The 24,731-nt window shown below is 38.0% G+C and overlaps 1 protein-coding gene across 5 annotated transcripts in view; it reads right to left on the reverse strand.

Moving 5' to 3' along the window:
* The window catches only part of LOC131691787 (myosin-IIIb-like), a 306,173-nt gene that overhangs the window by 4,664 nt on the left and 276,778 nt on the right, over positions 1 to 24,731 (reverse strand). For 4 of the 5 annotated variants that reach the window (XR_009305852.1, XM_058978428.1, XM_058978427.1 and 1 more), the window contains 7 exons: positions 15,095 to 15,245; positions 14,737 to 15,029; positions 14,396 to 14,670; positions 14,169 to 14,334; positions 13,874 to 14,108; positions 13,156 to 13,819; positions 13,006 to 13,089 (listed from right to left, as the gene is read on the reverse strand). Coding sequence is in view for 4 of the 5 variants with exons in the window: in XM_058978428.1 (XP_058834411.1) it covers positions 13,006 to 13,089; positions 13,156 to 13,819; positions 13,874 to 14,108; positions 14,169 to 14,334; positions 14,396 to 14,670; positions 14,737 to 15,029; positions 15,095 to 15,245 (1,868 nt within the window). In the remaining variant the exon portion in view is untranslated. The remainder of the gene's footprint in view (positions 1 to 13,005; positions 13,090 to 13,155; positions 13,820 to 13,873; positions 14,109 to 14,168; positions 14,335 to 14,395; positions 14,671 to 14,736; positions 15,030 to 15,094; positions 15,246 to 24,731) is intronic. The other variant, XM_058978429.1, reaches the window with a different exon arrangement.

A 24,731-nucleotide genomic window follows, 5' to 3' on the forward strand; every position in this document is an offset into this window, starting at 1 on the left:
AGCAGGCAGGTTTGGAATTGAATTGGAAAATTGATGATAGGTGAAGTCAGTTGGTTTGGAAAAACGGCCCTGTCAATGGTCGGATGATTGCGATAGTTCTGGATTGGTGGGGGGCATGGCGGGTTAGGTAGGGTTACAACATTTATTGGTTGCTCTATTAAACTGTAACTAATATATTTAATACTAATATTTTGATTAGCCATCTACTAGCTGTTGAAAGATTTAGTAAAATTGTTTCTAATGAAACCAAACCAATAATTGAGTGCTTAAAAGGATAACGTCGTTTCCTAATATAATATTATAAAATATAAAAAAACCAAACGTTTAATGCGTTTAATTGTAGACATTCGTAGAGCTCGTTCTTTCAGACTCTAATAAGCTGCTTGAGAATGAATAGAGCATTGTCACATAACAGTAGGAAAATGTTTGTGCTGAAAAGTATTATGAATTATTTCAAAACGTTTCAGCATAATTTAAGAGATTATATCCACTCAATTTGGTCGAACGATTCGAAATTTTTGAGATCGATTTTTTTTTTATTTATTGAATTTCCTGTCATCGAAACTGCTGGATTATTGTCGAAAAGAAAGAAACGGAAAATTTCTAAACCTTCTATATGAGGTTGACACACATCGATGTTTGGAGGCAAATTCCGGGGCTTCGTTCTGGTAATTCGGATTTAACCCGGAATAATCCAGTGAAATATTTACTCTCGGCATAATTTTATAAATCATCGAATACACGATCATCATAAAAATCATCCTCGGGTTGCAGGCCCTAACCGGAAAGGAGGTCCCCTCTCGGTGTTGGCCAACATATATAAAAAATGTTCATCATTTGGGTTCAGATTTACTTATTCCCTTTAGGTTCTTCGCTTCAATGGATCAACAGATTATAAGCCGCTCACAAATAATCTCAAAAGATACTGCAGTGTAATTTCCCGCCCCGTGTTTGTTTGCTGTGGAGCGGAGCAATGCTCGCTCGGGTTATCCTTCACAGCTAGAATGGTTGGTGCTTACGGACTCTTTGTGGATATCCGTGGAAGCGAAGTACTACAACCAACTAAATCAACAAAACTGTTTACAAATGCGAAAAAAAAAATACATCTAAACGTGAACGGCACAGAACAGTGGTGTGCTTTGCCCTAACATTACACTCTGCGGTGAATCTGAAGAAAATATGATATTTTTCCTCGTTTTGTTACAAGTTACATAAAATAAATAGAGCAAACATTTTTTAACCATTTATATAATAGAAAGCGATGAGAGTGTTCCAAAATTCTGTCAATTCGAAATTTTCATTGATTTTAGCACATACCCATATGTCTTAAAGTCTTGGTCAATAAAATTCTTCGGGTCAAAGTACCACAAGAGGCGGTAACCCTACCTCTATTTGAGAGCTAATTTGGTCAAATCGGTCATACAAAATTCTTGATATACTAAAAAAAATTCGAAATTACTTCGAAAACTTAAAGAATATTAAAATCCATGGGTTGGTTACAAAATCCAAAAGAAAACTGATATTCAGATTCAAGTTGATACCGAAAGTTTATCGTCTTCGAATGGAACATACGTATTGGCCAATGCAATGAACTCTAATTTATTTGGTAAATAATTCAAGTTTGATTAGAATTTTGGTAGCTACAGGAGCGTGAGATTTTGAACGTCAATATCTTTTGCTTCCTGAACGTAACGGTTTATTTTTTGTACTATTTACTAGAAATCAATTACAACATTCTCGTAATATATTTCAAAGTTTCCACATCTAACACAGATAACGGGAAAATTCATGTTTTTATAGGATCGTGATGTTTTCGAAACCAGCACAGCGTAAAAGCCAACCACAAACCTTATTTGAAATTTGATTCATGTTTCGCTATTTCATTAATTTTTTATTTCCACATGGATTTGTTTCTAATTTTGTTAAATTTAATTAATTTTTTAAGCTGTGGTATTTGTTTTAGTTTTGCTGTAATTTTTGCATTCTGCCTTTCGCATCTATCTTCCATTGTTACCATATTATTATTTTATTCGACTTTTCACTTTCTTTATTTTTGCATTTTTTTTATTACTACCACTTATTTCAATAAGCAGCCATTTCTCTGTTATTCCATTTTTTGCATTTTTTCTAAGGAATGCTACATTCATTATTATTGTTTCATATTTTAATTCCTGCTTTTTTAGTTGTTTCTTTTGTCATTTCATCCAATTTTTAAAATTTGTCCCTTTGTCTCCGTTTATTCTTAATGTACCCTTTTTATAATTCCTTTTTTTCTACATATTTTATTTTTATTTATCCTTTTTGCATTTCTACAAGAATTTTTACTGTTTACAAATTCATCCCAATTTGTCTTATTACCCCATTATTTACCTTTCTCGTATTTTGTTCCATGTTTTCTAATACTTTAGCTTTCCGTTTTTCTGCAGTTTTATTTTTTTCCATTGTTAAAATAATGCCCTTTTATAAATTTTTTACATATTTTTAAGCTTTCATTTTGCTTATTATTGTTATTTTTCCTTTTTTCCATTTAAATTTTCACTTTTTATTTTGAAGGAGAATACTTCTAACGTTTCAATATGGGGGCCCGTTTCAAAATATCGGCTGTGATAGTCGCGTCAGATTTTGAACGTTAATAACTTCCATCATACTTCATAGTATGATTTGAGATTTAAGGCAATTTTATCGAAAATATGTTCCGCAATGTAGTATTAAAATTTGGAGTATGTATAATAGACCGGCTTGACTTTTTTCGGAACACTGTTAAACCAAAGGGTAATTGGCTTCATGAGCTTTTTCCGCTAACTCTAGTTTACTCACAAGAGTTTTCAAGTTTGTATGTGAAAATATATGAAAAATTGGCAATAGAAACAAAAAATTCAGTAAAAAATGACAGTATCATCTTGAGCATCCCAAAATCTGCAAATATATAGCTTAAGATGTAACGATCAACATTGCCGAAAACTTCCAATTGATTCTATTTGGCAGTAAAAAGATATTCTCATATAAAGTTATGTGTTGCCTCTCTTTCTCGCACATGCTTAGAATAGGAAATTTCAAAAATTCCGTTTGTCTTCAAAATTAAATAACTTTGTCGGGGAACCTCCAATCAATATGCATTCTTCAACAAAGCTGTTCATTATAAAATAAGCTACGCCACCGTAAGTTTTGAGGTATGCAGAATTACTGTGGAAATTTTTATTGGAATTTGATTTTTAATTTCTGATTTTCCACATATTTCACAATAGAAACTTCTAAACTCTCGTGAACTAGAGCTATAGGAAAAATCTCATATTTGGCAGATGGTTTGTAGAGCTAATTACCAATTGATTTAGGAGTGTTCCGAAAAAAGTTCAAAAAAGTTGCCGGTCTAATGTATAACATGTATTAATAACGAAAATACTGTGTTTTAAAAAATCTTTCAAAAACTACCGAAAATGGTGAAAGATTTCAGCTCATCTCGGCCAGAGCCGTCAATATGGTGCACCAACCGAACACTTAAATGATGAAAAGTTTTAAATATAGGTCCGCTGCAGACTTGTTTCTATCAACATTCGTATTTGGTTGCTTGGCGCGAACGGATGGCTGTACAATACCGAGAAATATTTGTGAGCTGTACACGACTGGTGGATGAATCAGTTTGTGTCGAAACGTACTACTAGCAGAAGCCATCATTTTCATTTCTGTTGGATGTAAGATAGCATACACACAGGAAAAAACGATTTCAAATCATCTGACTGAAGCTCGTTCCTGATTGGCTCCCGCTAATTTCATGAACTAAGCCGAAAATCTGGTCAGAAAGAATTGTCATTTCAGTCGTTTTCAGCAAGTCCACTTGTCAGATGTCAACACCGAGAGAGAAGTTGATTATTATGATTCATCTCCGTGGATTAATTTGTGCAGCTCCGTGTTAAAAAGCAGGAACAATTGGAACAAACATCTCCCACCCGGAGAATATCTTCTTCGGCAAACAAATTAGCCCTTTTAAGCGCTATCATTCCATTAGAAAGAATTAAATTTGAAAATCTTTTCTTTCGCCAACTATTAATGTGACTACGACTAACGTTTCAAAATAGAAGCCCCATTTCAAAATTTCGGAAAAAACCGAAGGTCGCGTTTCGAAAGTTTGTAACTTTCATTGTACTTAACCAAAATACACAATGTTTAAACCAATCAGTCAGAAAAATAATCGGGAATCTTGTATAAGATTTGTACGTATGTATAACTTGCATGAATAAAGAAAAAAATTAAAGGGTTGTGTAGAAGAAAGGACCACGATGACATTAAAAATGTGACCATTTTTGTGAGCCAGCCATATTATTCGTGTAATCCCGAGCAAAGTCCAACATCAAAATTACAGCAAATAGACATCATATTTTGATATCAAGCATCAAATTGAAATCTTATTTTGATATCAGTTTAAACTTTTTCAGATATGACATCATATTTTGATCTCATTTTGATGTGCTTACATTTTTAGAAAAAAATGTTTGTTTCTATTTCTTTGGCAAATATCAAATTAATTACCTATTTTGTTATCAATGAAATATTTCACCATCTCAATGAGTTTTAAATTTGCTTTCACTGATAGCATGAATAATTTTCTGTTTGATGTCATAGTGCAATTTTTCTGCTTTCGATTTTGATCTTTAAACCGTTAAAACGACCAAAACGATAACAACCTGAGCAATCATTCCCTACTACATCACAACATCAAGTTTAGTTCTCAATTTGTTATCAGACTCTGCTCGGGATGCCATCGACTTATTTGGGACTACACACAAAAAGTAACAAATCGTATCCTCTACGGAATCTGCTACACAATTGTTTTGATTATTTCCCGCAAGATTCTGTTTGTTACGTACAATACATCGGCAATTATTGGCCGTTTGTTTATGAGAATCGTCCGCACACTACTCGTCGACCATCAAGTATCGAGTGATAAGGCAAAAAGGATCAGCACATATATTTATAACTTTCCCTTGTTTGATTGACCTCTTAAATGCTTGTATTGACGGCTCTGCTCGGAATAGCCGCCTGGTGTAAGCATATTTCCCCCTTTTTCGTGAAATTTTTCAATTTCAATTCAACAGTATTTCAATAGAATACTGATATTGTATCGATTTTGTTGGCTATTTTCGGCAAATTTGAGACTAAGAGAAACGAAAGCAATGACTCTGCATAAGGCAAAGAATTCTTCACATATCCTTTCGATCATGCCCATATGAGCCTGCCTAGTTCTAGTTTTCCGTTCTAAGTTTATAACTGATTCGCTCTAGAATACCTATCCGTCTTTCAATTTCATTGCTTTCGTTTCTCTTAGTCTCAAATTTGCCGAAAATAGCCAACAAAATCGATACAGTAGAACCTTGCGGCAATTAAAACATAGTAACACAGAATACTTATATAGTACATCAAACTTATTAGCAACTATATATTAAAGTCAGGTGTTTCTGAATCGATTGGTGTATAAATTATTGAAAACCATCAACTAATTGCGAAGTTATAACCGTACAAACCTTACATAGTTTCGTTACATAGGAGATTTTCAAAATTTAGAATGACACCCACCCCCAGATAGTGGAGTAAGACATTTTTAATGTCAAAAGACGAGCATGTAATGTCTGACAACCGAAGTGTTACAAAGTTTCAATTAAAAATTCTTGCAATATAATTAATTTGGGCCTGAAAAGGATTATTGGTTTGTTTTATCGTGGGAGGAAATTTACGTTCATTTCCGATAGCAGCGAATCTCTCACAGGGTGACAATTCATGTTCCGTAGAATTTGGCTCCTCAACGTCACCAGGGGTTGAGATACTTTCGCGGATGGTTTTCGTTGCTGACTGCTTGTGGGTGGTCTGATTGGTACGGGCTATGGCGCGAAAATTTCTGCTATTCTGATGTACAACGCATGATGAGAAAACCGACCGACCAATATTTAGTATAGTGGCACGAATCCGCACTACTATCAAATTCTTGCTCGCTCGTATCCATTCCTTTTCATTCCTTGCTGTTACTAATACTAGCATAACCTAAACAAATACGCGTCCTTCCCCCACCATCCATTTCGTGGGCAGTGTTGTCAAACGCATTTTCAGCTTTTCATCAATAAAATTTTAACAATATTTTCAAAGAATGTTGCAGATTGGAAAAGAAGAAGAATAGTTGACGATGGAAATATTAATTTTTAATTTCTTGACCATAATTATCATAACGAATCATTTGAAAATTTCCCATTCAAACGTGATTGCGTTCAATAGCATTAGATTTGAATTAACGCTCCAAAGTGTAGTCACGACACTCTGGTTATGTCGCAGACATTACCCACCCATATTTTTTAACTAACTCGAAAAATAAATTCAAATTTGACCAGTCTACACATCACTAGCAGACTGAGCAATGAGTTATGTGTGCGGTGACCGTCTAAGGTAGATCAGTGCGTTGCGCCTTCCGCTCAAATGTTCAAACAAACTTGACAAATATAATATTGTTTCGAAACGCAGGTGGTAGACGCAATACAATATTATTGTTAGAAACCCGTGACCAAACGCCAACTTTCTTTAATTGATCCAGAAATTAAATATTTTCATTATACGATGCAGAAAGAAACCATAAACGGTTTATAACGCTACAGCTACACCAATCATGTCAGTATCGCACCCATGGACAACAGTTCAATCCGGAAATAGAGAGCAGAAGTTAGCGCATCATTTGCCAAAGCGAACATAAACGGTCCTTTTCAGAAACACCATTATTGTAATGAAGAATTAATTAGTAGTCTTTCCCTTTCCCGAAAAATCCCGTTGATAACCTACATATTTATATAAACAATCCCAAGTGTATTCTACTTCACTCCGGTTATGTCTCTGACATTACCCACCTATCTTTTTTTCTATATTTATTTTGCTAAAAACATTCGATTTATAATTTTTTGCCATTATGCGCACTTTTTCTTCGTTTTACTTTTAGTCCATTGTTTGATTTTTTTTCATATTTCATTTTTTATGTTTTTTTTCATTCTTTTAATAATTTCTTCCATTTTATATTTCTTCTTTTTATTTTCTCCATTTTATACATAATATCAGTGAATTCCAATGAAATAATTTTTTAGTACTCAAGCAAGATACAGTGGTAGGGGCCCGTACGTTAGATTTCCGGTTCAGTATTTCTCTCTACGACGCACAGTGGCCGGAGGCCGGACAAAACCTCAAAAAGTTATGTTTGAAATATTGATAATTTATATTTTTCCTTAATTTTAATCATGTATTGGATGATATATCTTCAAAATTTTATGATCATTGGATATAAACTGGATTTTTAACAGCAGTATAAACGAAGCAATGTCCGGACTTTTTAATGATTTTCATTTACGAAACTACAATTTCTATGTTCACTTCAAATGCATGTTGCTCTTTTGATTTAGGTTTGATTTTAACAGTGTAAAACTAGTTGTGTTTATAGGGGAACAAAAGAACGTGGTTTGCGATTATAATATACGCACAAAGTCTGCTTGGAACTATGACTTTTTTGTTTAATTATGTTTGAGGTGGTCAGATCAACAATACTTTTATTCCGAATGCATTCTGTACCATCAGAGGAAACAATTCGGTCACAAATTATACATTCTATAGGAAATTACCTCTACTTTTCGAATAACATGGTCTCGTTCTGCGCCTAGGTGCGCAAACGGGTTTAAGGAGATTTTTAAGTTTTGTTACTGCTATGAAAACGCATGGGGTTTTGTGCAAGATAATTAGCAAATTTATAGTAAAACAACACGTTATAGAATGGATTTAAAGCTGCGTTTTTATGATATTGTTGATATTGATGAAACGTAACGGAAAATCTATCATAAAAATGGCATCATAGTCATAGGAAAGGTTCAGTGACACTGTATGGAAAAATGCATCCAATATTTTAAGACTTTTGACATCAAAGATGAATTCAGCACCTCAAAATTAGCTTAACTTGTGATTTTCAACCAAATTAGACAACATTTTACGTGTTGTCCGACTTTTGTTAGAAGATCCGCCACTGTGTGGCGTTAGTGTATTTTCACATATCTGCTGCTTTTCGAAGTATCTAAAGCAGTCGTACCGTAGCTTCCTAATAACAAGCATAGTGGGCATACTACTTCATTTCTATTGCAAGAAATCGAAAAGAAATGGGTGGACCGAATTGGAACAGGGTTGGGGTAATTCGGACCTATCATGTAATTTTGCACAGAACCGTTTATACACAATACGGTAAAAGATCGGAAAAAATCGCCTTAAAAAATGTGCGCAATTGATCATGCTTTTAGGAAAAAATATTTATTTGTGATTCGTTTGACACGTTTCAGTTCCATTGCTCATAAACCCTTACTACGTCTGAATTGGCCAACTTCCCCCTACCAACTACTAGCGAAAACTGATACATATGTATCAAAGCCAAAAAATAAAGGAATTATTGCAGTTTTGAAGATTTTTCAAGCTGTTAGTTTGTCGCAAAGCAGGACGAGAGACGCGTAACAATCGTTAAGGATGAACGTGCAAGAGGCTAAGGCCGATCGCTTCGCTTAGGGGAGACTGAAGATACTTGATCCCAGGGGAGACTTGATTCCATCATTGTAACTCAAAGGTGGATCACAATACATTAATCGAATATACTAGAAAGTTGCGTAGTTTTATCTAAACATAAATTTCTTTAAAGCAAAAAAACAGAAATTTGACATGTGTAACCGAATTTGTACCGATTTAAAAAAAAAATCTCAGAAGAAATGAAGATTTATTTTTAAAATTTTCAAACTTTTATACGATTGATAAAATTACCTACTGCATATTAAACTTTTGTATGCGGAATTACAGGAGAATGTCAATTGTATGAATATGTTATTATTGAGCTGATTTTTTTGTTCAACTATATTTTTACTAAAGTTTGCTGAAATTGATGCTATTGGTCTACTTGATCTCTTCAAATTCGTGGAGATTTGATCCCCTTCGCCATGCTTCATACACACCACTGAAAATAACCAAATTCACGCCAGAGCATTTGAAGTCATTGTTGCCATAAAATAACAAAAAACTGTCAAAAATGAACGCTTTATCGTACGGAAACTGCATCCCTCATTTGACGTTCCTCAACCACAATAAAGACAGCTTTCAAATAATTGCACGGAGAGTCGGCGAATTCGTAAAAAAATCAGGCGAGAGATGCGTAATATGTAGTAACATAAATGACAATATATAATCACAACAATTTAATCAATACCGCAATCCATTTATAACCTTGAATGGGATAAGGTACCTATTTTTGCCCTGTTAGGGAAGGTACCACATTATTTCATTATTAATTTTATTATTTCGACTTCTTTGCTTTGTTATTAAGAGACAATTATGTTTTATTCCTATTATAGAGAATTTAACCTTAAAGACATTCGCCTCTTATTAAGAGCCAATATAATAACAAAATTGTTTTCAGAATGGTGAAAATCTTCTGTTTGAGCGCAGCAAAAACTTAAATCGAGTACCCCAATTATCGCAATACAATTTGAGCCAATGCGTTGAGCCAAGATGGCAGACGCTGCTCAAACTAAAGGCTTCAGAGGGGTAGAGTGATAGTAAAAAAAGAGTAAAAATAGACTTATTACCCTACATGCTCTTTTAAACACGTTTTCAAAAAGGAATCAGGTGTCCCCAAATTAGGGATCGAGTCTCCATTAATCTAAGAATTTTTCATATTTTTTTTTGTTTTCCAGAAATTCTAATAGCTCATGTCCGGTATAATATTTCCATGTAATTTTTTTTATGATTATCAGTCATCCCTAGAAACAATATAAAACTTTAAAAAATACATAGTTTTTTATCATTTCACGGAGTTGGATTGAAAAATAAAAAAAAAAGGATCAAGTCTCCTCAGTCTCCCCTACCGCTACCGCATCGCAAATCGCGTAAGCATGTCATCGGCCTAACAAAGAAGAAAGAATGGCACTTTGACAACATCAAATTGACATTCTTAACGCTATTGTGACCACCGAAGATAGTCAGTATGGCCCCAGAATACATGACTTTATTTAGGTCAAATATAACTCATTTTAAAAAAAACTTTGAAGGCGTATATCTCAAAATCGTGTTTTTTTTCGAAAACGGCTTTCGCGTCTCCTTGAGGTTCCGCTTGACGATTGCTCAATATTTTTCCCAAATCCGGCCAAAACCGAACAGAACAATAACGTTGGTTGTAGATAAGCAACAAACGTTTTTCCAGACACTCCTGCACATAAATATTCTGGTTGATGCTGTCGGTTACGGTGCAAATGTGGCTGGTCAAGCCACAGAAACAAATAGCCTGCCATACAAGATATTTTTTTCGAGCTTTCACAGCTTAATTAGTTTGAAAATTTCTGCCAAATTTTCGGAACACAGCATGCCCATATCTCTTCCGGAAAATGCAGGAAAGCCTGGCCTCGAAACCTTAGCGCATCAGAACACATAGAGTGATTTTTGTTCCACTTCGTTATAGCGTTTGCTATGTTGAGCTTAGTCGGAACTAATAGCCACTCTCTCAGTTTTGTAAGGCTGAGGATTTCTCCAACCCGGAAGACAACGAGTTGCTTGTACCGGTGGTCAGAATTAATCCACAATAGTACAGTCTTCGAATCACTCCAGAAGTATCGCTGCTTTACTTCAAAGGACAACATTTCGAAGACAGAACTTGCAAGTCTCCCCCCAACACTGATGCTTGCAGCTCCAGACGAGGAATCGAGAGATGCTTCAGTGGTGCGACCTTCGATCTTGCCATCACTAGCGAACACATCGGACCGTCAACCAGCTCAATCCGAAGGTACGCCGCAGCCCCGTATGTGCCCTCGCTGGCATCGACGACGATACGAAGTTGAACGCTACTGAGCTCCAAGTTACGCCTGCCGCGGAAGTAATGCCGAGGAATGCGGACATTTTCAACCTCTTACATTTTCAACAATCTTACTGATTCCATTTCTCAGCACCCTCTTTGATCAATTGTTGGCCTCAATCGCATTCTCTGCGTCACAGCTCCTGGATTTAAAGTCTCTCGTAAAAAGTAGTACTAGCGGATCAAAGAAACTCATGACGCAGCTAATCACGATGCTCTTCGTTAGCAGTCGCTTGCCTTAGAAAACAAGACCTCGTCGCTAGTGGTGCTTCAGACAGTACCTGGTACTCGCTCACGGCTCGTTTTGTGTCCTCACTGAAACGTACGCACTGGTCTGTTTTCTACTTCCCCATGACCTGAAGGAACTCTTCAGCTGCGCTGTCGAATTAGTCGTCAACGTAATGATTATTTACGATTTTTTCCGCTGCCTTCGTAAACTGCCTTACAAACTCCTTCGCGTTCACGTATTTCAACGGAGCTGGTAGAGCCGAAGGTCGTAGACCTCTGAGATCGCTTAGGGAGTATTCCGGAACAAGAATCTTAGTATGCGTTTATCCACCTCGCGGATCCTCAGATGATAGTATATTTCTTTTATGTCTGCACCGAATCCACTACACTACACTACAGACCACTACCGGACCCTTCAGCAGCTTCGAGTTGAACGATACTCTTTTCACTTCTGCTCTGGCATCCAAAACCAAACGCTGCTCCTTCTTCTTCGAATTGTACACAATGTACGAACATACCAAATCTTACTACTGCGTGCAGTTCTGCCGACGTAGCTTTACTCCCTACCCTAAATACTCGGCAATCATCCCAGGAGCAAGGCTACGGAGATCCCTGACTTCCCCATCGTGGTTCTTCAGGAGGTCATGAAGCTCTTGATTCGATACGGCATGGTGTCAACTAATGGAGTCCAACTAATCGCAGGTCCGTGTGGTGTATGCCCGCCGGCCCGTAGACAGTCCAGTCAAGCTTAGACCTAACCGCTATCGGTTTTCTAGTTGACTTATTTGTGATTCGATCAATGTATACAAGTGTATATCCTTCAGCGCAATTCGAATCTTGGGAGCTGCTTGCTAAAATTCGGAAACTGGTAGGCGAAAAATTTAGTGTGTGTTGTGGAAGCTTTAAACTTTCCACCGTGTGTGTACTTTTCAAGCGTTGATTTGACCCTCGCGCTAAGATGTAAAAGTCTACTCTTTGAGAGTCCTTCGAGTCGTGAAACTCAGGCTATCCATCTCACGCGAAGCGGTTGAGTCACACCCTGAACTCCCAGAAAGCCCATAATCGATTTCTCCACCAGCGTGTATGGTGATCCTTCATCTAAGAACGCGATCGTGTCTACTGTGCAATTTCCATTATCCAGCGTGACAGGCATAATGCGGAAGATGACGGAAGGCCTCGGTTGGACGGCGTGCGTGTTACAGTTCGAACGGATAACAGACACCACTAAATGGAGTAACGGATGGTGTCGCTCTTTACACGAGTCGACATGTCAACGGAAGTTTATTTTTGCATCGAGCGTTGCCGTGTTCGTTCAGGTACACCTGGCAAAGCTGGTATGTTACCGGTACTACCTGTATTGAGGACTTCAGCAGCGTGAAACCGGTTCTCGCCAAACAACGGGTGGTACTAGGAACCTTTCTTACATATTCAACCCTTCGATAAAAATATATTCAGTGGAGACCAGAATCTTTCAACATGACTTTTAGGCAGCCGAAACATTCTGACCTTAGGACCAACTAACTTTCCCACAAGCTGAAAATCAGCTGAAACTGGTCTTGACATTGCTTAACCCCTGTAATCCCGTATCAAATTATGTATTTATCTCTAGAAAATGGCATCCCACCCCTAAGGACCACGGACCTCAAGCTTTCCCCGCTCGCCGGCCATACTCCACGGTCGGCATTCACCATCCGTTTTCTAGCTTACTGCTACCACACACCTCTAGCGCCGAGCGGAAACTACAATCGGTGAAACAAAAACTACAACCTTGGTCGCATGCTCGCAATCTCACGCTCTCACTCGCACACACTCATCCCCATTTATAAACCCAGAGGATAAACCAGGTGAACAGCATGGACGCTAGCAGCAAAACCAGAAACAGATGCAAAAACCTTTGCGAGCGGAGATTGCGTTCCAGTTCGTAAAACGGCAGATCCCACGGGGAGATGTCATCGAATTCGGTTGACAGTGAAGGACTTGGCAATTTGAAGAAACGGTTAGCTTGTTTGGCTTGGTTGAAACAATCAGTTGAAAAAACTCACCTCTGAATTAGTTCCTTGGTCATCTCGTGATCACAATCTCCCGCACTGCGGAACGAACTGTACTTGGTGAACTCCCCTCCGGGCACTGTCCCCAGCAGTCCCGGGACAAGCACAAAACCCGGCGGGCGCTTGTATTCGCTGGGTAGCTTCTCTATGGCATCCAGAGGCACTCCGGGTTTGGTGGCCCGTAGATTCTTGTGCACTTCCTGGTTCAACATGTGCACATTCTGCGAAAAGGCAATCAAATCCACCTGTTGATCCTTGGTGGATAAGGGTTTGCTGGGTTGCGGTGCTGGTGCCTTATGTCGGCTACTTTCCCGATTGTTGCTGTTATTGTTCTTGCTCTTGTGAGTACGATAGTACCTTTGGATTATGCGAGCGGCGTCCTCCTTGGAGAAGCCTTCCTTCTGCATCATTCGCTGCGCTTCGACACGATTCCTAGCGATTCCGAGGATATATTTGGTTTTGGCTTCGACCTCAGGGGTCAGCTTCAGCTTCCGGATCGTGTATCCGCGGTAGTAGCTTTGGATTACAATTGCCGCTTTTTCATTTTCTTTGTTGTGTATATCAACGCTTTGTTTTTCTGAAGGCTTAATCAATTCGTGGTTGGAATGTTGATGGATCATCTTCGCCTTAGCTAAGGCTTGTTTGGCTTTGTTTTGTTCTGTAATTTGATGTGGTTAGCAAATCAAAACCTGCTGTCGAATTTTGAACTTACCATTATTCTTTTTCTCTCTCGCAATGCGTTCTTTTTCAGCTCGCTCCTGTTCAATGCGTTCCTTTTCCTGTCTCTCACGTAGCATTTTGTTCATGCGACGACGGGTTAACCAGCCACGGACATGCTTCTGCAAGGTAACTGCACTGAGGGCCACCCGCGCCATTTTCTCCCGTTTGATGCGACCTTTGGCTAACCAACGTCGTACGCATGCCTGGACCAATACGATCTTGCGAACCTGCGAAATATCACACATTCAAGCTAACGAAATTTACAAACAGCTTGATTAAATTCTTACGTGTTCCTCGTAGAGTTTGGACAAATACTCGATGTGGTAATACTTGAGAAACACCTTGGACTTCCCGAGCGCCCATCCATCCATTTTTAGACGCACTAAAAGCAAACGACATGATTCCCGGCTAGCGACGACGCGTTCCTCGAATCCGTAGCCGAGGAAGTAGTATCTGAGGGGGATAACATAAAATTATTCACCTGTAGTGACCGTACATTCAAAATAAGACAAACCTTTTCAAGAAATCAGCAAACGCCAACCGATGACTAAATCCATGCTGACGGATCCGAATCGTTTCCAGCACTCCGGTGTAACGCAGCTGTTTCAACACTTTGCTCGGTTCGAAGTTCTTGGCCGCCTTTATGTCATTTGGTTTGATGCATCGGATGAACTGTGGTGCACCGGTGACCATTTTCTGAAGCAGATCCATCAGCGAGTAGCGGAAGTAGGTGGCTACCGTTTGCTGAGCTCTTGACTGCGAAGCCAGTCCGCGGGAGTTGAACTTTTCCTGCGTGCAAAAAAAACCTTTGTGTTAGTAAAACCGGGTAATTTAAGAGTTTTAAAATATACCAACCTTGGTATCAACCTTAATGAAGTTTGACACATTCTGCCGGGATCCGGTATCCTGGATAGCCGAGTAGAGGTTGCCTGTTTTGGTGATCGGACATTGAAACAGAAAACGAATCATATCGTACTGGCTCTGCCGGATTAACTGGATAATTTCCGCCGGTAGGAAGTTACGATTCTTTTCCAGAAAACCATCCGCTTGGTAGACAACCCGACCGGCAAAGTGGTGAATTGCGAAGCACACGGCGTCCGACTTTGGGCGCTGGTAGAATTTGGACTTGATATTGTTGTGGAATTTTTCTGCGTGTGGAATTGAACAGGAATGCTATTCAGTCAGATTTTTTATTGAAATTCGAAATACATACCAATAAGAGATCGATCGTTGGATCTTGGGAAACGGGATTCCTCGTCAAGAAGGGCCAACAAGCCTAGCGGTCGGCTCAGTAGCATGTCCAGAACGGGGCGGTTATCGGCGAATTCTACCATATCTACTGGAATTCCCTCGGCCATGTACTCCTGTGATGAAGAAGAAGATCACGGAAATTTTGTGCATTAATTTTTTTTTCATATATTTTTTAATTTTTATATGTCTAAACAACAAACAAACAACTTGATCATTTTAGGGCTTTAGTGAAAAATAAATATTTTTATTTATGAATGTTCAAATACCGCTAGGTATCCATTCAACGGGCTTTCGGCTTGTTAATCATGTACTTCATTGATTTTAGCAATTTTATTGAAAAGGGAACACTTTAAACTATGGTCACGGAGAAAAGAATAAGACAGGTTAATCGCTTGGTCACTACATGAATGGTTTTTATTGCCAGAGAAGAAATTCTTTCAAAAATTGGATTTTATCTCGCCAGCACATAATCGGCACCAGCTAGATACTAAATCCAATCAGTTCTCAGAACTCTTGCCAGACGCTTGGTTCCATATCAAAAAACAAGGGTTAATCAGATATTATGTGCTTGCTTCTCGAGACATCACTTGAGATCAGCCTGGTGCATTAGGCGTTCACAACAGTTGTGTGAAGTGTTTGGGTTTAGTATCTAACTCGCCCCAAGTTGGTGCCAGTTACTGACAAACTAAATTCAAAGCACCTAAATCAATTTTCTAAATAAAGTTTTGTGCTCTGATGTGATTTCGTTCAAGCCATATTTCAAACGGCATTTCTCAGTACTGCAACAATAATTTTGCAAGACACTTCAGTAGTGCGTGATGGCAAATCTTTTAGTCTTATATTGAGTGCGCTAGTGTTCATACAGACGAATAGCTTGTTTTAAACATTTTAACTCAATGTTGTGCTTCAAGTTGTTCCGGTAAAAGATATTTAACCATCTTCCTATGCGAAAGCAATACCATATCTAGAATCTAGTGACGCTTTTAGGGGAAGGGAGGAGGTATATAACGAAATGTGACATATTGTGACATATGGAGAAGGGGGTATAAACGAGAACGTTAAGTAACATGTTTTACTGAAGAAAAAAAAATAAAAAATTTTGTTACGTAATAGAGCATAAAGAAATTTGTGACAATTTGTAACATGAAGGGGGTCAACTTTGGGTAATTTTTGCCCTTAGAGGTAATAAACCAAATTTTTATGTGGACAAATGTTCCACTTCGCGCATTTATGGTCGAAACCTATTGCATTTGAAATCAATCGCAGCTGTATTTTTGAGCAGCAGTTTCACCCATATCGATGCACTCGATCCTAACAGTAAGAACAGGATCGTCAGCATCACAGTTGTACAGTTACGATTTGGAGTCACTACCTTCTTCTAAGTCGACAGTCCTGCTCGTATTTAGCTCGATGCATGGTTGTAGTCAACACTCCCAACTTACTTACACTCACGCAAAATGTACAGCGAAATTCATAAGATTTATCGTATGATGCATAGAAAAGTAAAAAAAAAGTGTATGTATCATATTGTCTTATGATAAATCAAAGATGCCATATGGAACATGAAATCATACACTCAGGCAAAAAATACAGCGAATTTCATAGGAATATCGTATAATTTTTAGCACGTATGGAAATCATAAGGTTATTGACATTCAATCAGCAAAAGACTAGTTGATCCTAAAAGGTGTATTGCCGCTCTTCGCGTTGTTGTCTTATGTTCTATGCGATTCACTATATACATGGGACTATTGTGCATAAAACGGTAGCATAATGCACTCAAGATAGAGAAAGAATTTTAAGAAGAAATTATATGATATTGGGGAACAGGCTCAAACGTGCAAGCATAACCTTCTTCAGGTGCTTGGGTCAATATGAACCAAAATGAATTTTCAAACTGTGATATCTTCTTCAATTTTGCACCTAGAAGCTGTGATTTTTTTTACTTTTCCTCTTTCATGGCGAGCAACGGTTTTCAATAGAGTTCAGAATTTTCGGACATTCCTGCAGGGCGAATAAGATGTTAGCGGGTCATATTGACCCCGATTTCGAACTCAGTTTTAAGGCACAATTCCAGCTGAATATATATGAATTTGTACCCAAATTGTTTGTTAGAGTTTGAATTTTTAGTTTCTGGTAAATAGTACCGTTTCTAGCCTGGTTGGCCAACGGGAATCGGTGCCGACTGGGGTTGTTTGGCATACATAAGATATATGCAGAATCGTCATCATAAATCACAGGGTTAATGACAGAATACTAATAGTAAACACAAACGAAACAAAAATAAGAATGCAGATGATAGTTTTGTGCATGATACGACCGTTCTTGGGTGTTCCGTATTACGATTCCGATGCCAATTCGAGCGGTACAATAGTATTTCTCATAATACAGAACAAGCGACACTGTGGTCAACCAATGAATCTGATCCCAAAGTTTTTTTTTAATATTCAAGCTTATATAAAATCCTATCTAAAATGATATCGATACGCTAATTCAAATACTGACCCTGGATTCTACGTAAATGTTACCCGCCCAGAAGATCCGGAACATCCGTAAAACAGGCTAATTCTTGAATCTAGTTCTAGAATTCTGAAGTTTTTTTTCGAAAACATTTGTTCACGTTGAATTGGCCTAAATTCGTAGTTCCGAGTGAAAAATTGATTCTATTAGTCACATAATGACCATCCGGACAATCCGGAACATTCGCTGAACTAATCAATTCACAAAGTTGGTCTTAGAACCTGGTGTTTTTTTAGTGTTTCTTAAATCCTCATTTCAATGAGTTCGTAGGGTAGACGAGCCCTTATTCATCGCATTAATCAAGATGTCACACTATTTCGTTGATAACTCGGCTTAAGTGATTGGATTGCGGTTAAATAGGTATCATCATGTCTGCTTCGTTCTTAAGAAGGAGTACACTTAAAAATCTTACATAGAAAATGTATAATACTCACGTTGTTACTTTCTTTCTGACAGAGACAAAACAAGGCAAAATCCGAAAGTGCAATAGTGGGACAATGCTAAAATTCTTAAATGATTTCTGGAGGCGTGTCATGGGCCAGTAGTCAAAATAAGGTAGCAAAGCCCAAGCTCATTCGAAACAAAATTACTCATGTAAGGTAGGGCGGTAGGGTAAACTATGCTTAATGTTAAACACTCTGCTCATGGTACAATCTTATTTCTATTTGGCATACACACAGTCTTCCTTCTTTCCCTAAATTATTCACACTACTGCATGGCATCGGTGGGGGCCCCGTGTTGCTGCTCTGCCTCTGTTGCCACTGAATTGGTGCATCTGCAGTGTCCTACAACTGATCGACTATGTTGCTCACACCTGCACTTTAGCACAGTCCGGTCACACAGCTGCACCATGTAGCGTCGCGTCAGCGGCTCGGGTTCCCTGCCGTTTGTCACGATGCACTCTGCCGCACCGGGTATCGTAGTCGTCGCTGCACGACTTCTCGCACGCGCATGCAGACTTACCGTCCTTATCGTTCGAGTAGTTCGACAGAGCGAATGACGTGGTTGAGGGAAGTGGTGTGGTTGTGGACCGCCCTTCTTCGTAATCGCTGCCTAGTTCGCTATTGCTGGTCAGCCCCGACCGTCGTACGATCGCCGTCGCACTGGTGAAGATGAAAGTTCGAGCTGCAAATAAAAGCCCTCTGACGAGGTTATGTTGTGTTGAGTGAGATACGTTGGACACTCACATTGGCAATTCTATGTACCTGGAGAAGGGCTTTTTTGTATTGTATGATGCTTCACTCGATCCTCGCAGGCGCTTGCAATTTATTTGGTGATTCTGCTCCAGAGCTTTGAATCTTTCGGCCTGCCTCTAAAGTGTGGAAATAAGGTTAGGGTTCGTTCAGTGCCAACAATGGTTGTCAATTACCGTTTTGGCGTTAATGGGTCGAGCGAATAGTGATACTCGACTCGCACGAGATCTTGATTCCGTATTACGGTGCTAATCTGTCCGGCACAGGTTCGAAAAGCTGCAATTAGTGCATAAGCCTGTTGTCCCGATCTCGCGATGATCAAGTTGCACGTGGTTGATCATAGGAAGGTCGTTTCAACCCTTTTTATGGAAAGGTGCCAAAAGTTAGTCACTATTTCGTTATAATGCGCAGTATCGTTACCTTCAGTGGTCGATGGACGGTTTTAATACGGATCAATTTACGATCCGGCGATCCCAATTTCCTCTTTTGATGGCTGCTCACAATCAGTTCCACTCAACACCACTTGTCTTTTAAAACTACCTCGATTGTTCCTGACGGCTTGATCGTCTAAGATCATTGTTGCGGTGCGAGAACGAGAACGATATAATTATCATCGTTTTGTGTGAAAGGAAGATCGTGCATACTGTTTTAGAACAGGCTGCGTTCTTCTTATTGTGCACTATAAAAAGTTTTGGCATTTCATCGGCAGAATCTCGAAGTGTAACAACGTTTGAACGATACTAAAAGTCGAGTACAACACACCCTTATTCGTCCTACCACTTTAGCTAATGCGATGAATAGAGATAGCAGACAATGCTCTAACTGATGTGTTCAAATGGATGGGATGAATAGAGGTGCTGAGATGAATTAGGGCACAATAAGCCAACTTATTACCTACATATGTTTTTGTTTGGCTACATAATGACCTTCCGAAAGATCTGGAACAGCCGTGGAACTGACCAATTCATGAATCTTGTCATAGAACTCTGGATTTTTTCGAATATTGTTTTGGGAATATCATTCACATAAATTCGTACTTGTGACTGTGGTGGAGACCCTATTGGTAACGTAAACCCTTCCGGAACTGGATGTGGAGGTTTTTGGTTCTCTTAAATTTTTTTTTCTCAGATTTATTATTGCAAAGAAATCGTATTTGTGGCCGAAACAAAGACCCTATTGGTTCCGCAGAAACTTTCCGGAAAATCCGCGAAAAAAATTCCGAGTTGTAGGACTAGATTCATGAGTTGATCAGTTATACGAATGTTCCGGATCTTCCGTATGATTTTCATGAAGAATCCAGGTTCAATAGTTGAGTCAAAGTATCAATATCATTTTAGATGGGATTTTATATAAGCTTTCAAGAATATTACATGTTGATTGATCACATTGTCGCTTGTTCAATATTATAATAAATATTCTGGTTGCAGTTGAAAATCGAAATAATGAACTTGCGCCTTTCGGTTTTTCTCCTATTTTCAGCGTACGCAACTAAAGCGCAACTGGTGTAGATGATGCGCAACTTGATTCTCTAACATGTACACAAGATGCGCATTAGTTGCCCACTCTGTAAAAAGGGAAAAAAGCAAAAGGCGCAAGTTCAATATTTCGATTTTCAACTGCAACCAGAATACTATTATATCGCCGGAATCGGCATCGGAATCGTAATCAAGAACATCCAAGATCGGTGTTATCATGTACAAATTTTGTATATACATTCTCATGTTTGTTTTATTTGTGTTTATTCTTAGTATTTTGTCAATAAACCTGCGATTTATGATGACGGTTCTACATAACATGACCCCATTCAGCACCGATTACCACTAGCCAACAAGGTCAAAAACGGTAAAATCTACCAGAAACTGAAAATTGAAAGTCTAACAAACAATTTGAGTACAAGTTCATACAGATTTGGTTGAAAATGTATCTCAAAACTGAGTTCGAAATCGGGGTCAATATGACCTGCTAACACCTTATTCGTTACAAAAAGTTAACACTTAATGAAGGTTCGTAGCGTCGTACCATGACATGCGATCAGGAATAGGAAAAACAAGATAAATTGCAGAACTTGGAACCGCAAACACATCGGCACAACTCCTTGTGTCGCCTAGCAATTGATATCCCGCAAGTCACAATGCAATGTTACGAGCCTTGAGGACAAGCCCGATGTTGCCGCTACGTGCTGCGCACAGGTCATCGAGCGTACTCGTATGGGAGATTTGATCCTTGAACGATGACTTCTGTAGTGCAATGTGAAGAATTATACAACCACAAGACAGGCATTACGCGTTTGGGAGATGCCGTTTTGACACTGCAGAAGTCATCGTTCAAGATCAAATCTCCAATACGAGTACGCTCGATGATCTGTGCGCAACACGTAGCGGCAACATCGGGCTTGTCCTCAAGGCTCGTAACATTGCATTGTGACTTGCGGGATATCAATTGCTAGGCGACACAAGGAGTTGTGCCGATGTGTTTGCGGTTCCAAGTTCTGCAGATTTAATGATATCGATTTCCGGACATGTCCTACTGTTTCGTTGTTTCAGTGCAGGGAACCTGAACAAGCGACACCGTAGCACAGTGGCACGACTTAATAGAAAAGGTGGATGTTAGCCGACCGTACTCGGCCTACATGCGCACCTTCCATTCCAACATATTGGTCTTCGCACACAAACTCAGCCAACAACGAAGCATACCTGGAGGTAACAGACGTATCCAAACGAACCATGAGGCCATGACGTATCCAAACGAACATGAAATTTGTATTTCTATTGTATATACGTCAAATTCCATGTTCGTTTGGATACGTCATGGCCTCTTGGCCACACTGTAACTAGAGTGCTCTAGTCTAAACACACTGTGAAACGTCATCGCAGTGCAATGAGGTATATATAGGTGTGGCAGAACACACGGTTTGCTGGTGTTGGCAACCAAAAATATGTAAACAATCCAGAAGCACAACGGGTCGACGTCATAGCGGTCACACGATTAAATAGGAGCGGAACGACCGGTATGACGAAAGAAAGTCGATTTATACTGTGATCACTCACATCACTCATGTAAGATTCATCTTACGAATACCAAAGTGCCATCTTCGCCAGACCTGTATATACGACATTGATCGCAGTGAGTAACCAATTATCACAATTTGATCGCGTAAACAAGTGTATTGAACCTCCCAGAAAATTGATTTTAAACTACCCTAATCTAGTGCTACATAATTGCCTTAAATCTAACTTAGTCTAGTGTAGTCTAGTGCCTAGAAACTACCGTATAAATACAACTAAAGTCGGTAAGGATTTAATGCCAATTTGTTATAAATATGTATATTACAGACTACTCTTAAAATTAGGATAGCGATAGCAGTTACCCACTAGCGGGAATCCGTGATTTATATTTTGCTAAAATTCGACCTAAATCCCCCCAGAATTTCCATATCGTAACCGGATAAACGAAATACAGTAGGCACTAAACGTGAGTAAATATTAAATACACTTATACCAATAATTCCAATGCATACACACTAAATATGAATATGCATTCAAAATTTAGCTTAACTTATCTAAACTTACATCTAGATATATTTTCATTATATACACGATTACTAAAGTTAACTAATCTAAACCTATACTACGCTAAAATGTACAGTTAAACTAAACTAAGATTTATTTAATTTCTCAATATGAAAAATTATAATCTCCCGCTACGAAACCCGAGTGTTTTATTGGAGATTACAATCGCGGAAATACCCTGCTGTTAATCCGTTGGCCAAAGTCAACAGTGGACTAAAGTCAAAACTTTGCCGTATCGTTTCAAATAGAACGGATTTATGTAATTTTGGTGCACTGAATTCGTTTTTGAAATGAAAACAGATTGAAAATAAACATTTACTATTCATTATTCATTAGGGTGTCTCAAAAATATATATTTCATCGAATCTTCTTAAAATGCTTGCATAGTAATTTTGGAGCGCTAAATAATTTTTGATATTAACACTTGTTAAATACAACTTTTATTGTACATTAGGATGGCTCGAAAATAATTATTTTGTTGTGAAGGTTCATCATGTTTTTCAAAGAAACTTTTGTACGTTTGATTCCTATTTTGGGTTGTAAAAAATATAAGAAACTAACTTTTCTACTTATTGAGGTTGCTCGAAAGTAAGTATCTTGTCTTTACGAGTTTATTGAGTCATTCAATGAAAATTATGCTTTAAATGTTGAAACGAATTAATTTACATTTCATTATGGATCTTTAGAAACGATTATTTAGTTTTTACGGTCAAATAAGATGTGATCGAATAATTTTGGAACGTTAAATTCAATATTGGGTTACTTTATATGAAAACCACATTTTTTTTTAAATTTTTAAAACAAAACTTTTGAACGTCTTAGTGGAATGTTTAATTACATTCACTAATCAACAGGATGGTTAACGAATTTTTTTGCAGGTTTGTTTTTAAGTAACTTTACGCTTATTTCTTACAAAAAAAAACAAATTAAAAACCTTTTTTTCACCTATATGGTTACGAATGATCTTATTTTGTTTGGGAAATATCGATTAGCCTTAAGATTAATCAGTAATATCATTAATCAGTAATTCTGTTCAAAATAGTTTTACCATATAACTCAAATGTGTTTACTTAATTTGACAGATACAGTGTAAGTTATCAAAAAATAGTTCCAGAAACATTTAATGACTTATTTAAATAGGTTGAAAATATTTACTGAATTTTAAACATTCTGAATACCGTACCTTCTAAGATACCACACCTTCCATTCGACTTCTCGCTCTCTCTCTCTCTCTCTCTCTCTCTCTCTCTCTCTCTCTCTCTCTCTCTCTTAATCACCAGTAAAACCCTCGTAGATTATGCTCTTCCTGCTATTTGCAAGATGTACATGTATTCGTGACATTATTATAAAGTGAATATTCAAATTTAATATCAGTAATAACCATGCGTCTCCATTCACAGTTTTTTCGAATTTTGACTGCTTACCGTAAGTTTTCGCAAAACTAGCATAGACTCATTTTAAAGAGAAAATTAAAAACTTTCGAATGAGTATAGCGTGATCGTGGGTATTCATGGGCGTCGTTGTTGTTATCGCATTAGAACTTCGAATTCAATAACAGTTCATGACAAATAGTTATCTACACAATAATTGAACCAACTAGTGACTTATTTTTGGCGGTTTTACGATGTAATTCAATCACATGGTAATTTAATCACATTGATGTAAATTAATCATATGGATTGGTGAAGTAATGCAATGCATAAAATTAACCGTTTCTTCGAAGAACAAAAATAACCGGATGTAGGTAGTTCCTATGATCGATTTATCCAAAAACACTTGAGTTATGCTCTTCAAAAAGCTGTCAAAAATCATTTTACGTTCAAATCACCTAAAATCTCGCAAAAATCTCACTCACTGCTCAGATGATACAAGAAAAATACTAGCGAGAATATCTTGTAACCTTCATATACGGACTTAAGTCCACACGGAAAGAAATCCGTTCATAAATTCATGAACAAAAGGTCACGATTTCATGAACTGGACGATTTACGAAAACCGTGACAAAGTTCCTGAAATTATGAATAATCAACCTCGTATTCATGAAACTATTTATGTTTTCTAAAAACCAATTCGCCCCGAATATATACATGGCGTTACATTAGAATGATTGGTTGGGTTACAGTTGTTGTTTAGTTTTTGTTGTGCTTCTTGTTCATGATTTGCGAATACACAGTCGACAGTCAAACGTTGTTCATGATTTCAAGAGCTTTTTCGCGATTCTTGTGAATTCCCATGACGTTGGCAAGATTAAAGTTCATGATTAGAGCAATTCATGTTCATGATTTCAGGATCTTGGTCACGATTTTAGATACTTTTA

The sequence above is a fragment of the Topomyia yanbarensis genome, chromosome 3 (genome assembly GCF_030247195.1).
Source record: "Topomyia yanbarensis strain Yona2022 chromosome 3, ASM3024719v1, whole genome shotgun sequence".
In the NCBI taxonomy this organism is placed as follows: Eukaryota; Metazoa; Arthropoda; class Insecta; order Diptera; family Culicidae; genus Topomyia; species Topomyia yanbarensis.